Below are 16,323 nucleotides of genomic sequence, written 5' to 3'. Positions count from 1 at the left end.
CTTAGCTTTACATGTGCATAGAAATTAAGTTGCGCTATCAGAGGAAATGCATGCCTGCATTATCAGAGCTAACCAGTGTTAGAAACTCAGATATATAATCTACTTGCCCAAATGGCGCCTTAAACCTAGGTTACGGTTGCCACAATGAAATACCTAGGCACTCCCCCCCCGGTATATTATTATTATTATTAATATTATTATTATTATTATATATTATATATTATTATTTATATTTTAAATAACCAATCTCAAAGCGGTATACAACACATTAAAAATCAAATAAAACAATCCAGCATAAAACTGTTAGGGCAAAATTCTGGGTGCGAGAATGCTCAGCCACCCAGCTCATCAGGCAAGGGCCTGTGGTCGTTGCGGAGTATAAAAGGAAGGAGTCCAGCCATGATCCGGAGCAAACAGCAAGGTTTATTACTGCGCAGCAGGTTCAATGCCAGACTGAACACCGTGAACAGGGCTGCAAGAACTTTTAAAACTTCCCACCACCATCCCATAATGCACATCGAAAGCATCATACATACATCACTTGTGACAGGGTAAAACGTCAGAAAAGGGGAAGGTGCAAGGGGCATTAGCATACAGGTAAACAGGAGGTAACAATGCACGATGTCCCAGGACATTGATAAGCAAGTACCAGTAAGTATCTGGGAGGGGATCCTTGAGTACCTGACAGAGAAAAACAATGGGTCCAGGTGTGTGTATTGCCTCTGGCTTCAGCAGGTCGGGAATGGCAGGAGATAGTACCTGAATGGATTATGGATTTGCAGAGGAGCACCACCCTGGCTACGTGACCTCTCGCTTAAAGGATTATGGCTGTTCCCTGCATCCCTGAGAGCCCTTGGACAGAGTCGCAAAAGGGGGTTTCATTTAGAAATACAGATACACGGTATTCATTCATAAAGAAATATGGTTACATAGAGTCTCAGGCAACAGAGAAAGGGTAGGAAAGGGAGCCTTTATTACACAGGGCTTGATCCTGCAGGGTTTGTGTTGGTGGAGATACTAGAGTGGTGTTGTAGGATCAGATGGGGTCCCCTTGAGGGCATTTGTGCCAATCTTGATTCCCAAATGAAGCCTCGTTTGGGTGCCCCCCCCCATAAAATTCCCTAACAAAACAAATTCAAGCTTCAAGGAAAGTATTTCAGATCCTTCTCGAAGAGACATTTGGCTTTCCCCCTTCACCAACCTGGAACCCAGAGATCTCCACATGGTCATCGCAGTTGGACCCGCGTCAGTCACAAAACATGCCTGGTTAATTTCTGTCACTCAAGCTAACAATAACCTAGCAATGTCCTTCCACACTCCTTTTACATCTTCTCACAAGTAGGGGATCTAGCAAAGTATATACTATAACTTCCACTGCAGTTCTCTCCAGAAACAACCCATCCACACCGAGTGCTCACCAAGGTTGGCAAGTGCTCATGCCATGTGCTCTTTGCACAGGATGATGCCAGCCAGGCCTCCAAGCCTGAGTGAGATGCAACATTTCCCAGCCAAGATCTTGGAGGCAACATATCCTTGAGAGCATCGGGAGCAAAAAGTGGGCATGTAGGAAACCCTTCTACCAAGTGGATATCTCGGGTGTCAGGCAGGAGTTTTCTGAGCCCCACCCGGAGACGCCAGCAGGGACTGAGCATGGCATGCAAAGTGGAGGCGTTGGGCTCATTCCCAGGCTAGGAAAACAGCTGCCCATGGATGTTCAGGGGCTCCCTGTTGGTGGCAGACGGTCCTTGGAGAGAGACAGGAAGGGCCTGTCCCTGAGAGGAGCTGCTCTTGTGGAGAAGACCTGTCTGCTGCGCCATCAAACAAGGTGGGAGGGAGGCCTGGGGCTCCAGACTGCAGCTCCGAGGGGGCTTCCTGGACTTGCCTTTGAGCAAGTCACCCTCTCCGACCTGCAAAACTTGGCCCAGGACGCAGCCTGGAAGGAAGACCAGGAGCCACAGGGGACGCAGAGGCCACAGGGATTCTGGTGCGCAGGGAGAGCGCCTTCTCGAGGGCCAGGCGGAGCAGAGGGGGCCTTTTCCATGCGGCCCCTTCTGGCCCGGGGGAGGGGCAGGATCCGGCTTCCAGCTGGCCTTGTGAGGGTAACACTGAGGGGAGCCGGGAGACAGCTGCCTCGAGCTCCGGGGAGGACTGCGAAATTAAATTGAATTAAATTAAAATCCCCCAGGCGGAGAATCAGAATCGTTAGAGTTGGAAGCGGGTCTCTGCAGTGCACGAACCACAGCGCCCTTCTGCGAGAGAGGGGGTCTGGCGGGGGCCCAAGTGCACTCTGCACATGCTTAGAGGATCTCTCATTTCCTTCCCCTTCGGGAGAGCGACCTTCTTGGGCCCGGAAGCGCCACGAGAGCATAGACTCCGCCGTGGGCTGGAGCGGCCGTTCTGGGCGGCGGGACTTCCGGCGGACCCCTCGCCGCCCTCGCGCTTCCGCCAGGGCCCCGGGAGCCGCTCTGGCCGGCTCCTGTCGCTGCTTCCCTGCGCTCGGCCGCCCCGGAAGGAGCCCCGCGTGGACGGTGGGTGCGGGGCCCGGCTTTCCCCGCCCACCTCCCCTCGCCCCGCCCCTTGCGGTGGGGGAGCCTCGTTCTGCCTGTCTGGGGGCCTTCGGGGCTCGAGGAGGAGCGCAGGCCTCGCCCCCTCGAGACCCTACAACGGCCCTGCGAGGAAGGCCAGGCCAGGCCCGGGGGGGGGGGGCGTCCAAGAGGGAGCGGGATTCGAACCCAGGTCCCTGCCAGGTCCAAGCCCAAGGAGAGAGCAGCGCCAATGAAATGGGGAGATTGTTGTTATTGTTGTGCTGCTTATTAATGGCGTTGCTCCCCCTTCTCTGCCCCACAGGGCCCTGAGAGCTCTGCGTGGCCATGGGGCTGCTCTCGGACCCCTACCGCCGGCGGGCCCTCTCCCGCCTCCTCCTGCGCCTCAACACCCCGCTCTGGTGAGTAGCATCGTGCCCAAGACCTCTTGGAGATATTTATTCAATTACATTCAATTGGGAATGCAGTAATAGGAAACAATATTTAAAGAAATCTGAGAATAGAGATAAGTGGGAGTCTTTAGTGGGAGAAATATAGATACGAGATCGAGATTTTTGATGAATAAGAGGATACTGTTATTGATTGTTTCTGGACGCGAATGAAGAGTTAAATGTATATATTTTTCTTTTTTTTAATTATTCTTTCCTTTTTTCTTTTCCTTTTTTCTTTCTTTTTCTTTTTTCTCTTTCTCTTCATGTTTTGGAATATTATGTTACAGTATTATCATTACTTTCAACACACCATGATTGCTTTAATTATTATTATTTGGAGATGAAAGTTACAGTTTTTTATTAGTAGCATTTCCTTTTTTTTTCTTTTTATTACTATATGATTTATATGATTTTGTATATTATGATTTATATATGATTTTGTATATTATGATTTATATATGATTTATATATGAATTTGTGTTTGTTTGGTATGATTGTAGTCCTTGAGTATGTATGGAATGTATCTTAATTTAAATCTTAATAAAGTTTATTTTAAATCGGGGGGGGAGAAGAAAAAGACCTCTGGAGGCTCCCATGGGGCAAAGCCCACATGCCCCCCCCCCGCGGCCAGGCAGCTTCCTGCCCCCCCCAACGGCCTCCCTCTCTTTCTTTCCGCAGCATCATCAGCTTCCTGGTGGGGCTAGGCTGGTTCCTGGGCTTGGCCTTCCACCCTTTCACGCTGCGCATCTACATGTCGGAGAACGCCATGGGCTCCACCATGGTGGAGGAGCATTTCGTCCACGGGGAGCGTGCCCTGTCCTACACCCGGGAGTTTGCTGGCCACAAGAAGAAGGCGGGGTGAGTGAGGGGCTTGGGAGCCCCGTGGGGTGCAGAGGACCTCCTGGGCTGCCCCCCCCAGTGCGTCCGGGGCTGTGCGTGGGGCTGGCACTCTCAGGCCCCAGGTGAACCCAGTGGCTCAGTGCGGGCATTTTGGTGCCACCCCCAACATTGCTGACCCAGGGTCTTGCCCATCAGGTTCAGAGAAACCCCAACACTCTCTGACTCTACAAGAAGAAAAAGTCTTCTGTTCTGCCAGGAGTGGGATATCAAAGGGAAGAAGCGGTTTTGCCCCCAGTGAAGTTTAGGGCCTTTCTGCACCCGGTGGAAATTTGGGCTTGGCACACCTTGGCAACTGTCTTCCTTCGTACATAGCCAGGCAAGAGCAATCTCTTAACATTGGCAGTAGTTCTGCATTCTGCGCAGACTTTTCTGGGGCGCGGATAAGCCTTGCCTCCCCTTTAAACTCTTACATAGTGAAGAATAAATGGTCAGTGTTGAGTGATCTCATTGTGGGAGTTTACTATAGATCCCCAAGCCAAACTGAGGACACAGATGATGCCTTCCTGGAACAGATGGCCAAGCATTCCAAAGGAAGTGAGATAGTAGTAATGGGGGATTTCAACTATCCTGATATTTGTTGGATGTCAAACTCAGCCAAGAGCATAAGGTCGAACAGATTCCTCACTGGCCTTGCAGACAACTTCATTGTCCAGAAAGTGGGAGAAGCAACAAGAGGATCAGCCATTTTAGATCTGGTCCTAACCAATAGTGATGACTTGGTTAGTGGGGTAGAAGTGGCAGGATCATTAGGTGGGAGTGACCATGCTCTTCTGGAGTTTATTATCCAGCAGAAAGGAGCAACCAAGCATACTAAGGTCCAAATTCTAGACTTTAAGAAAGCCGACTTCAGAAAACTTAGGGAAACGCTGGGTGAAATCCCATGGACAGTAATACTAAAAGGGAAGGGAGTTCATGATGGTTGGGAGTTTGTTAAAAGGGAGATATTAAAAGCACAACTTCAGGCAATACCAATGAGACGGAAACATGGAAGGTGCCTAAAGAAGCCAGGCTGGCTATCTAAAGAACTTTTGACTGAGTTAAGATTTAAAAGGGATATGTACAAAAAATGGAAAAGGGGGGAAATCTCCAGAGAGGAATTCAAACATATAGCCAGCACGTGTAGAGACAAAGTCAGAAAAGCTAAAGCACAGAATGAACTCAGGCTCGCCAGAGAGGTTAAAAGCAACAAAAAGGGCTTTTATGGGTATGTCCGTAGCAAAAGGAAAAACAAGGAAACAGTGGGGTCACTCAGAGGAGAAGATGGTGAAATGCAAACAGGGGACAGAGAAAGGGCAGAACTCCTCAATGCCTTCTTTGCCTCAGTCTTCTCCAAGAAAGAAAACAACGCCCGACCTGAAGAATATGGAGCAGATGATTCAGCAGGGGAAACACAGCCCAGAATAAGTAAGGAGGTAGTACAAGAATACTTGGCTAGTTTAGATGTATTCAAGTCTCCAGGGCCAGATGAACTACATCCAAGAGTATTAAAAGAACTGGCAGAGGCGATTTCAGAACCACTGGCAATAATCTTTGAAAATTCCTGGAAAACAGGCGAAGTTCCAGCAGACTGGAGGAGGGCAAATGTTGTCCCTATTTTCAAAAAGGGGAAAAGAGAGGACCCAAACAATTACCGCCCAGTCAGCCTGACATCAATACCAGGAAAGATTCTAGAGCAGATCATTAAGCAAACAGTCTGTGAGCACCTAGAAAGAAACTCTGTGATCACTAAAAGTCAGCATGGGTTCCTGAAAAATAAGTCATGTCAGACTAATCTGATCTCATTTTTTGACAGAATTACAAGCCTGGTAGATGAAGGGAACGCTGTGGATGTAGCCTATCTTGATTTCAGCAAGGCCTTTGACAAGGTGCCCCATGATATTCTTGTAAAGAAGCTGGTAAAATGTGGGCTAGACAATGCTACCATTCAGTGGATTTGTAGCTGGCTTACTGACCGAACCCAAAGGGTGCTCATCAATGGCTCCTCCTCATCCTGGAGAGTAGTGACTAGTGGGGTGCCACAGGGTTCTGTCTTGGGCCCAGTCTTGTTCAACATCTTTATCAATGACTTGGATGATGGGCTTGAGGGAATCCTGAGCAAGTTTGCAGATGACACCAAGTTGGGAGGGGTGGCTAACACCCCAGAGGACAGGATCACACTTCAGAATGACCTTAACAGATTAGACAACTGGGCCAAAGCAAACAAGATGAATTTTAACAAGGAGAAATGTAAAGTACTACACTTGGGCAAAAAAAATGAAAGGCACAAATACAGGATGGGAGACACCTGGCTTGAGAGCAGTACATGTGAAAAGGATCTAGGAGTTTTGGTTGACCACAAACTTGACATGAGTCAGCAGTGTGATGCAGCAGCTAAAAAAGCCAATGCAATTCTGGGCTGCATCAATAGGAGTATAGCATCTAGATCAAGGGAAGTAATAGTACCACTGTATTCTGCTCTGGTCAGACCTCACCTGGAGTATTGTGTCCAGTTCTGGGCACCACAGTTCAAGAAGGATACTGATAAGCTGGAACGTGTCCAGAAGAGGGCAACCAAAATGGTCAAAGGCCTGGAAACGATGCCTTATGAGGAACGGCTTAGGGAGCTGGGTATGTTTAGCCTGGAGAAGAGAAGGTTAAGGGGTGATATGATAACCATGTTCAAATATATAAAAGGATGTCATATAAAGGAGGGAGAAAGGTTGTTTTCTGCTGCTCCAGAGAAGCGGACACGGAGCAACGGATTCAAACTACAAGAAAGAAAATTCCACCTAAACATTAGGAAGAACTTCCTGACAGTAAGAGCTGTTCGGCAGTGGAATTTGCTGCCAAGGAGTGTGGTGGAGTCTCCTTCTTTGGAGGTCTTTAAGCAGAGGCTTGACAGCCATCTGTCAGGAATGCTTTGATGGTGTTTCCTGCTTGGCAGGGGGTTGGACTGGATGGCCCTTGTGGTCTCTTCCAACTCTATGATTCTATGATTCTATGAGTGTTCCCTTCCATTGGAGGGCCACCCACATCCAAGCCTGGATTTCTTCTGGAGACAGTGCAAGATTTTTCCTTTATAAAAGCAGAAATTTCGAAGGTTGAGAACAGGGTTCTTCAAAATGTGCACATGTTGTAAAATACACAGGTGCTGAAATGTAGCAGGGAGAGGGCCTTCTCAGTAGTGGCATCCTTCCTTCCCCCTCTCTTTGCTCAGAAGCACCTGGTGGCAGAGGGTGCTCTGGGGGGGAGAGGGGGGGGGAGGAAAGCCCAGACACAAAAATGGAACCTTTGAAGTGCTGCGCCTCGCAGGTTCCTCTTGTGGCAGGAGGGGACTTGTGGGGGGGCAGCATGAAGAAGGAGGAGGATTAAGTCAATAATATAAGGATAAGATTTGGAACTGGATTAGAAAACACGCCATAATTAATTAGAGAAGTTAGGAAAACCAGGAAGAGGAGATCTGAGGAAGTCATAATTACAATGTGATGAATATAAGAATGGGGAACGTTTTTTAAATTTTTGTCTGTCTTCTTTTTTTATTTTTTTTTTATTTTTTAATTTTTGCTTTTTTTCATTTGTATTTTTTATGGGTACTGTGTCTAAAGGAGCAGCTGTGGGGAAACCTGCCCCCAGAACCCCTCCGTCCTTGTCCTCTCAGTGGCAGGGGGGGAGGGGGGAGGGGGGAGGCCAAACCCAGTCTTATAATGGACCCCTTTGATTCTCAACACCAGCGGGTGCCACAGGTGGCAGAGGTGGACTCGTGGGTGGGGGGTATTTGAAGGGACAGAATATGTACTGTATGTCTTGTTTGTTTTGTTTGTGTAAAAATCCAATAAAAATTATTTTTTTAATAAAAAAAAGTAGTGGCATCCTCCCTGTGGAACGCCCTCCCATCAGATGTCAAGGAAATAAGCAACTATCTGACTTTTAGAAGACATCTGAAGGTAGCCCTGTTTAGGGAAGTTTTTAAGGAATGATGTTTGAGTATGTTGTGATATGTGCTGTGAGCCACCCAGAGTGGCTGGGGAAATCCAGCTAGATGGGTGGGGTATAAATAATAAAATTATTATTATTATTATTATTGTATAGCGCAGATGATCTCATTGTATCTCTTTTTATACTGTGGTGACACAGTGTGGGATAAATCAGCCAGCCTAACTGGCCCTTCTGCCACCTGGTCGAGACCCCCTCCCTCCTCAAGGGGGGCATTGCTGTAAAAGCTGGTGGAGCAGAAGAGGAGAGCTGGGCCCTCACCCGCCCCTGGTGCCCCTTCCTCTTTCCCCAGGGGCATGCCAGTGGCCTGGCTGGAGAAGACCATGTGGAACCTGGGCCTGGAGGTGTACAAGCAATCCTTCTCCCGCACCCTGCCCTTCCCCGATGAGATGCGAGAGAGATACGTAGGTGCCGGGCTTCCAGGCCCCTCCGGGGGCAGGCGGGTGGGCCAGGGTGCGGCTGTTCCGCTGCTGGGGAGATGAACCCTCGGGCCTGCCCTTCTCTTTGCAGATGGTCAAGGGCACCAATGTCTATGGGATCCTGCGGGCTCCCCGGGCAGCTAGTACAGAGTCCTTGGTGCTAAGCGTCCCCTGCAGTGAGGGGCAGCAGAACAACCAGGCTGTGGGGCTGATGCTGGCGCTGGCCTCCCACTTCCGAGGTGAGCTGGGAGGGGTGGGCCTTTGGCTGCCAGGCCTTTAGAGTTCCTTCAGCTGATCACGCCTAAGCTAGAGTTGTGAAAGTCGGGGGGAGGGGGGGGTTGTCCCCAGTTCCCCTTGATTTGTTTCCCAAGAAATGGAGGGGTGCAATCCAAGCCAGCTGGAATCCAAGCCAAATAGGCTCGTTTGAATTTGTGCAAGTTTAAAATCTGGGTTTTCCGTATCTCACCCTGCCCAGAACTGTAATGCCTGAAATTTCCTAGAACGAGACGGAGGTAGGATCCAGCCTCCTCCCCGTGATGCCCCTTTCTGGTTTCCCTTCCCCTGGCTGGGAGGGAAGAACCACCTCTGCCTGTTGCTGGGGGGTGATGTGTGCCAGTGATGGGCCTGCCCAGGTGGTTCATGGGGGCTGCTGAGCTTCCCCTCTGTCCTAGGTCAGATCTATTGGGCCAAAGACATCATCTTCCTGGTGAATGAGCACGATCTGATTGGGATGGAGGCCTGGCTGGAGGCTTATCATGACGTCAATGTCACAGGTGAGAGGGCGCTGCGTGTGCACTGGGGGAGTTTGCCTGGAGCACCTGCTTTGGAGCTGCTGGGGGGGGAGGGAAGTTGCTTCCTCCCTCCTCTTGTTTCTCCAGAGCGGCCGCCTTGTGTCTCTCTGCCTGCATCCCTTAGGCCTGGCCGAGACCCGCAACGTCCCTTCACCCAGCCAGCTCTTCCAGGGTCCTGTTATCCAGCAACAAAGGCTCATCCCCCCACCCCCCACCCCGGGCTTCTGCCCTGCCCTGGCTCCCATCCTCTGGGAATGAAGGGCAGCGCCCCCAACCCCATGATGCAAACAGCCGCCCCCCTCATCGGCTTTTACTTTAGCAACCTGGGACCATCCTTTCTCTCCCCACCCCCCAGAGGTGCACTCGTCGGGGATGTTGGGTCGGGCAGGAGCCATCCAGGCTGCCATTGCCCTGGAGCTGAGCAGCGACGTCATCACCAGCTTTGATGTGGCCGTGGAGGGGCTGAACGGGCAGCTGCCCAACCTGGACCTCGTCCACCTCTTCTACTCCTTCTGCCAGAAGAACGGGCTGCTCTGCACCATTCAGGGCAAGGTGGGTGGGAAGGGGGGGCTCAGGGGGGCTGCTGGAGGGGGGGGGCTATCCCTGGGAGATCATTTGGGCCCTGCCCAGGGCCCCCTAGGCAAAGGCAGCTGCGGTGCCTGCGAGGGAAGCGGCCCCAGCTGGCTGGAGGGGAGGCTGCTGCCTTGCCTCTTTCCCTGGGGTGGGTTTCTGAGTGCAGGGAGCTGCTTTGGGCCGAGTCGTCATGTCCTGAGTCCCCTCTCCGCTGCCCTCCAGCTGCAGCGCTCCGACTGGGACTCCCTGCCGGCCTTCGTCCACTCTCTGCAGACCATGCTCCTGATGGTGCTCAAGCAGGGCTCTGGCCGGCCGCAGGGGGACCACGGGCTCTTTCTGCGCTACCACATTGAGGCCATCACCCTGCGCGGCATCAACAGCTTCCGCCAGTACAAGTTTGACATGGGCATGGTTGGAACGTGAGTAGGGGGCCTTGGCAGGGCATGGGTGCGAGGGACCCTGTTTGGGGAGCAGGAGCAGACTTCGGCTTGGGTGGAAGTTGAGAAGGGTTGGGATACGCCCCCACCTGCCTCAGAAGGGGGAGGCGAACATCAGAAGAGCGTGGTTACTGGATCAGGCCAAAGAAGAGCCCATCTAGTCTGGCATCCTCTTCTCCCAGTGGCAGAATGCCCCTGAAAACCTAGGAACGCAGGTGGACTGCCTCTGGGCTTGGAGGTTCCATGAGAGCGTAAGCGGGGCCTGGTTGTTGGTTCAGGCCAAAGAAGAGCCCCTCTAGTCCAACCTCCTGTTCTCACAGTAGCCAACCAGATGCCCCAATGGGAAGAAGCTCACAAACAGGATTCGAACCCAGGAGCTGCTCTCTTCCTTCCTGTGCTTTCTGTGCCTCTGATTGTGGATACAGAGCCGAGCCCTCCTGGCCAGTAGCCATCCCTAGTCCTCTCCTCCTTCAAAGCGAAGAATTCTGCCTCTCACCCCGCCGCTTGCCTTCCCCAGGACCCTGGAGGGAATGTTCCGGAAGCTGAACAACCTGCTGGAGCGCCTCCACCAGTCTTACTTCTTCTACCTGCTCCCATCGCTCTCCCGCTTCGTCTCCATCGGGCTCTACATGCCGGCCTTCGGGTTCCTCATCCTCATCCTGGTCCTCAAGATATCCTCCCCCTCTGAAGGGGTCGGGGGGGGGCGGTTCTGTCTCTTGCTGCTTCTGCGTTGGGATCCAGGGCAGGGTCAGAGGAGAAACTCCCACTGTGGGGCCGCAGAGTGGAGGACTCCCTAGGAAGCAGGCAGGCTGATGGTCTCACCCGAGGCAACTGAGTCTGTCTTCAGGAGAGACTCCCTCTGCCACCAAGGCCAGGCCCCTGGGAGCCCAACTGGCCACGGAGCTCAGAGAGCTGAACTGGAGGGTCCTCTGGGCTGAGGGTGGACAGGACAGGACAGGCTCTGGAGCTTCTGCCCTGACCAGCTGTGAGAGTGAGCAGAAGCTGATAGGGCCTGGGGCATCCCCTGTTGGGAAGGTGGCCTGAGGAGACTTCAGGGGTGGGGGCCACAGTAGTGCCAGGCTGCCAATCCTACCCTTCGGCCAGACAGCGTCATGGTGCGATGTTGTTCCTGAGCCAGAAGGAAGAATTTCAGCAAACACTGGCTGCATCCCTCTGGACTCCCCTCTTCCATGCAGCAATTGTAGCTAGCCCCTAGGCCTGGCAGCCAAGCCCTTCAGGAGCAGCCCTTGTTTGCCGCAGCCATGATCAGCGGACCAGAGGCCTGCCTTGCTCTGCCCTGTGTGTCTCCCTTTGCTATTCATTCATCTCAGCAGAGCTTCACCCTTGCAGCAAATGCCAGAGGTGTTCTGACAAGAGGCCGAGGGATGTTAGGTTCCCTGGCATCGCCTTAGCTAGACCCTGGAAGCCCACCCCCTTTGGCTCCTCTGAATACTTGGGGAGGGGGGTGTCTGGTTTGTGTCCCCTAGGATGTGGGTGAGGGGGTGGGATGCCTTGCGCTGGAGTTCCACGTCCTCTGAGGTCCTGGCTTTCCCTTGACTCCTCCTTCCTCTTCACGCCCTGGACCTGTGGATGAAGCTGAGCCACTACGACGTGGAGCCAGATGACCGGCTCTGCGACGGAGACCAAGGTCCTAGTCCTGTTGCTCTGGAGGTGAGAAGATGGGGCGGGGAGTGTCGGTGGTCCTGGGGAGGGGGCGGAGAAGGGACTCCGTGGGGGAAAGGACCTGCACGGGCATTTCTCACCTCTTGCAGTTACCCTGGAGCCCTGCACAGCCCATTCCTGTAATCCTGCCCCCCCCCAACAAAACATGGGTGCCGCTTGTCTGCTTCCAACGGATGGCATGGCCAGCAAAGAGAGAGCACCTCAAAAAGACATGGCTGGTTGAGGAAGAGAATGGCTTGGAAATGTGATGTGCCCTGGACACAGCCCCCTCCCCTCTTCTACCCTAGGCCAGGCATACTGGGGGGGGGTCAAAGTAGTCCTGCTTTTTGGTGCAGCTGCTGCACTTGTTCCAGCAGAGATGCCCAAATGCACAATGAGTTCTTCTTTGGGAAAAGGGTGGGGTTGTTTCCCCCCCCCCCCCGGCCTTTGCCGCAATGTATGTCCTTCCCATACTGGGAGGGGGCCCTTCTCCTGACCCCTCTGCCTTCCTCTCTCACCCAGGAGCCCAAGCCCACCAGCCTGCTGACGTTGGCACCCCCGCTGCTGATCTGCCATGCCACGGGGCTCGCCCTCTACTTTGTGCCCATCCTGGGGCAGCAGGTGGCCACGCAGCACTTCCCCGTCTCGGAGTCAGAGGCTGTGGTGCTGACGGTCATTGCCATCTACGTGGCAGGACTGGCGTTGCCCCACAACACGCACAGGTGAGGGGGAGGGAGGGAGGGGAGGAGGCGGCCAGGCCAGGTGTGGACCTCCGGTGTGACTCTTGTGTGGAGAGGGCGAGACGTGTAGAGCTTAAAGGGGTGCCTGATTGCCCAGCGCTCTCTGGGGCAAGGGCCAGGCTGCTGTTGCTCTTCTTTTCAAGGGGCTGTGGTTGTGCCGCCTGCAGACTGGCTCTGTGTCTCTGCCCCACAGGGTCCTGACGGGCTCGGGAAGTGACCGTGGCTGGATGACGCTGAAGCTGGTCTCACTCCTCTACCTGGCCATGCAGCTGGGCTGCATAGCCCTCATCAACTTCTCCCTGGGCTTTCTGCTGGCCGTCACCATGGTGCCTGTTGCTGCTCTTGTCCAGCCCACGGGGCCCAAGTACGTACGATGTGGGGCTGCTTCCTGCTTCCCTCTCTGCCCCCACCCCACAAGAAGTGGGCTGCAAAGGACAGGGATCACCAGAATTGCCCAGGGCAGATGACGGGTGTCTGATTGCCCCTCCTCCCCCTGAGCTCTGCCCTCCAGCTATCAAAGGGAGGCGCAGGCCTTTCACGGGCCTTTCATGTTTAGATTCCACCTCAACATTAGGAAGAACTTCCTGACAGTAAGAGCTGTTCGACAGTGGAATTTGCACTCCTGGGGGTGTGGTGGAGTCTCCTCCTTTGGAGGTCTTTAAGCAGATGCTTGACAGGCATATGTCAAGAATGCTTTGATGGCGTTTCCTGCTTGGCAGGGGGTTGGACTGGATGGCCCTTGTGGTCTCTTCCAACTCTAGGATTCTAATGTTGCTGGGAGTTCGCAGCTGCCCTCAGCCGCAGCCAACACCTCGGGGAAGGTGGCAGTTGTAGCCTGACGGCACCAATTGGACAATTGCAGCCTCCCCATCCCTGGCCTAATGAAGTGGCTGCGTTCCCCCTCTTCTGGGCCAGTTTTTTGTGGGGAAAGCGAAGGGTTTGTCCAGAGGGAGAAGCAAGAAGGCAAATGCTTAGCAGAGCCCAATTTCTTTCTGTATGTTGGGCTTCCTCAGGACATGCAAAGCAGAGCTGCCCACATCTGGACGATGTGTTTGGCCTTAGTTTCAAAATGGAGATACAAATAGGCCTGGTTTGTCCAAAAGGTGCTTTGCAGGAATAGAGTCCTCCCCATTATCCTTCTGTAGGGGTGTTGCGGAGTTTGGGGGTGCAGAGTGTGTCCCCAAAGCAAGCGTCTCCCTTTTTCAAATAGGTGGCCCCGGACCCTTTGTCCTGTCCTTCAACCCTGTCCATGGCTGAAGAAGGAATGGTTGCTTTAAGGGGAGGGGGGTTATTGCTTTGTTTTTGTTCCTCAGTATCGGTATCAAACTTTATTTTGGTCACAGACTTGCATAAGATTAAAAATACTGATAAATAGAATGCATAAAACTTAAATCAGGTAAGGCAGGGGTGGCCATCTTCCAGGAGACTGTGATCTACTCACAGTAAAGTGATCTATCCCCGTTTTATTGGGGTTCAGGTCAAAATTGTTGAGCTTTTTTAGAGGGGGAAATGCTCCGTTTTAGTGGGTGTTCAGGGGATAAAGTTCAATTGGGGGGGTGGCAAAAAATTTGGGGGAGGGGGATTAGCCACTCACCAAAATATCGCTGTGGAAGCAGTCTGCCTCACAGCTAAAACTCCGTCTTCCCTTCAAGAGAAAAGGAGAAAATGCAGCAAGGGGAGAGGGGGTTGGGCCAGGTGCTTTTAGGCAAAAGCAAAGGAAAAGGAGCCCACGATCGACAGCGATCGATTAGGACCTCCCGGGGATCGGCCAGTCGATCCCGATTGACCTGTTGGCCATCCCTGAGGTAAGGGATAAAAAGTAGTAGTTAAAAGGTGATACCTATTTATCTACTTGCACTTTGATGTGCTTTCCGGGAGCTCACCCCGTCGCAGGGATTCGAACTGCTGACCTTCTGATCGGCAAGCCCTAGACTCTGTGGTTTAGACCACAGCGCCACCCGCGCCCCTCCAATTACACCATACATAACTTAAACAGATAGAAACGAGGACGAAAAGTTAAAAGTGACTCAGGGAGAGAGCATGAAGGAGCACAGGTCTTGCATTTGGGGCCTCGTTTGTGGCGCAAACCATCCTTTGACGAATAACCATCACGGCGGCGCAAAATCTAGCAACCGAGTCTGTAGCATCTGGGTTTTCATCTTGAAGTAGCAGGGAGGTATGGAGTTGTTCTGTGCAACTTGGAAAGGTTTTTATTGTGTATTCTGTGTTTCTATCTTGTGTTTTTATATTGTGAACTGCCCCAAGATCTATAGATCTACAGATCTATAGGTGGCTAGTGGGGTGCCACAGGGTTCTGTCTTGGGCCCAGTCTTATTCAACATCTTTATCAATGACTTGGATGATGGGCTTGAGGGCATCCTGAGCAAGTTTGCAGACGACACCAAATTGGGAGGTGTGGCTAATACCCCAGAGGACAGGATCACACTTCAAAATGACGAACAGATTAGAGAACTGGGCCAAAGCAAACAAGATGAATTTTAACAAAGAGAAATGTAAAGTACTACACTTGGGGGAAAAAAAATGAAAGGCACAAATACAGGATGGGTGACACCTGGCTTGAGAGCAGTACATGTAAAAAGGATCTAGGAGTCTTGGTAGACAACAAACTTTACATGAGTCACCAGTGTGATGCAGCAGCTCAAAAAGCCAATGCAATTCTGGGCTGCATCAATAGGAGTATAGCATCTAGATCAAGGGAAGTAATAGTACCACTGTATTCTGCTCTGGTCAGACCTCACCTGGAGTACTGTGTCCAGTTCTGGGCACCGCAGTTCAAGAAGGCAGGGGGTTGGACTGGATGGCCCTTGTGGTCTCTTCCAACTCTAGGATTCTATGATTCTATGAAGGGTGGTATGCAAATTCTGACAACAAAACCCACCCTACATCCTGCCCGCACAGGAGCCCAGAGCTTTCTTTCCCTGTTTCCTCCCCCCAGGTACCTGTACGCTGTGCTGCTGGTCCTGGTCACGCCAGCAGCCACACTTCTCTTCTGCATCTTCCTGTACCAGGAGCTCATTGAGTACCCCATCTCCCTGCTGGAGGGCTGGCAGCGCTTCTTACAGGCGATTGCGGAAGGGCTGTTGGACCACCACCTCTACGGCTCCATCGTCTTCCCCTTCATCGCCATCTTCGTCTACCCCTGCTGGCTTCTGCTCTGGAATGTGCTTTTCTGGAAGTAGCCCCCTGGCGCTGCCTCCATGCTTGAACTGGCCTGGCCAAATCCTCTTTGGGCAGGACTTCCCTGGGGCAGCCAGGAGAGGTGTCTCTTCCATCCTGCTGGGTTCCACTGTGATTTCTGAAATGTGAAACTCAGGGGCAGGGGCGTGAGGCCTCCTGAAGCCGTCAACTGGAACTCTGTAGGGGATGCCTGCTTGGGGAATATCCTGGTCTTGTGGAATCTGACATCTGCGGCAGCTGAAGCCACGCTTCATAGTTCTGGGCATGGGGCGGGCTGGGCAGCTGCTCAGAGCTTGCAGGAGATGGGGAGCTTGGGCTGGGGTAACTGGATCCTGGTTCTTTTGTGGTGGTATCCAGAAGGCCCTGCCTTAAGGCACGAGTGTGAATCTCAGGGGCAGGAGGCCGGTCTGGAGTGTGGCTGGTCCTTTTCTCGGTGGCTTCAGCTTGCACGTGGACCACACGGGGCCAAAAACCAGCTCTGATGTGAGCAATGCGAGAAGATACTGGGGGGTGGGGGTGGGGTGGTTAGGAGAGTGGCTGTGTACAATCTTAAAATTAAAATAAAGACAAAAGATTTTGATACAGTGCTTGCACTTATTTTCATCCTGACTCCTCACTTGAAACACAGCTCTTGGGGCATCTACTAACAATTCAAAA

General features: G+C 52.4%; 1 protein-coding gene across 3 annotated transcripts; it reads left to right on the top strand.

Moving 5' to 3' along the window:
* The first annotated feature begins 2,400 nt into the window (after positions 1–2,400).
* On the top strand, positions 2,401–16,246 carry GPAA1 (glycosylphosphatidylinositol anchor attachment 1). 3 transcript variants are annotated; one of them, XM_035124615.3, is made up of 13 exons: positions 2,401–2,528; positions 2,848–2,944; positions 3,653–3,832; positions 8,139–8,250; positions 8,357–8,504; positions 8,937–9,038; positions 9,412–9,608; positions 9,852–10,048; positions 10,584–10,737; positions 11,642–11,737; positions 12,251–12,450; positions 12,662–12,832; positions 15,425–16,246. In XM_035124615.3, exons 2-13 carry the CDS (start codon positions 2,871–2,873, stop codon positions 15,666–15,668), a joined length of 1,875 nt encoding a protein of 624 aa, XP_034980506.2. In that variant the 5' UTR covers positions 2,401–2,528; positions 2,848–2,870; the 3' UTR covers positions 15,669–16,246. The 3 variants fall into 3 exon arrangements, with proteins under 3 accessions (XP_034980506.2, XP_088532258.1, XP_060134190.2); XM_088676132.1 differs by lacking the exon at positions 2,401–2,528 and adding an exon at positions 2,558–2,747; XM_060278207.2 differs by lacking the exon at positions 2,401–2,528 and adding an exon at positions 2,597–2,736.
* Positions 16,247–16,323: the final 77 nt, after the last annotated feature.

The sequence above is a fragment of the Zootoca vivipara genome, chromosome 8 (genome assembly GCF_965207765.1).
Source record: "Zootoca vivipara chromosome 8, rZooViv2.hap1.1, whole genome shotgun sequence".
Classification (NCBI taxonomy): Eukaryota; Metazoa; Chordata; class Lepidosauria; order Squamata; family Lacertidae; genus Zootoca; species Zootoca vivipara.
Note: the sequence above shows the minus strand (reverse complement) of the source record. Positions and strands in the feature narration are given on the sequence as shown.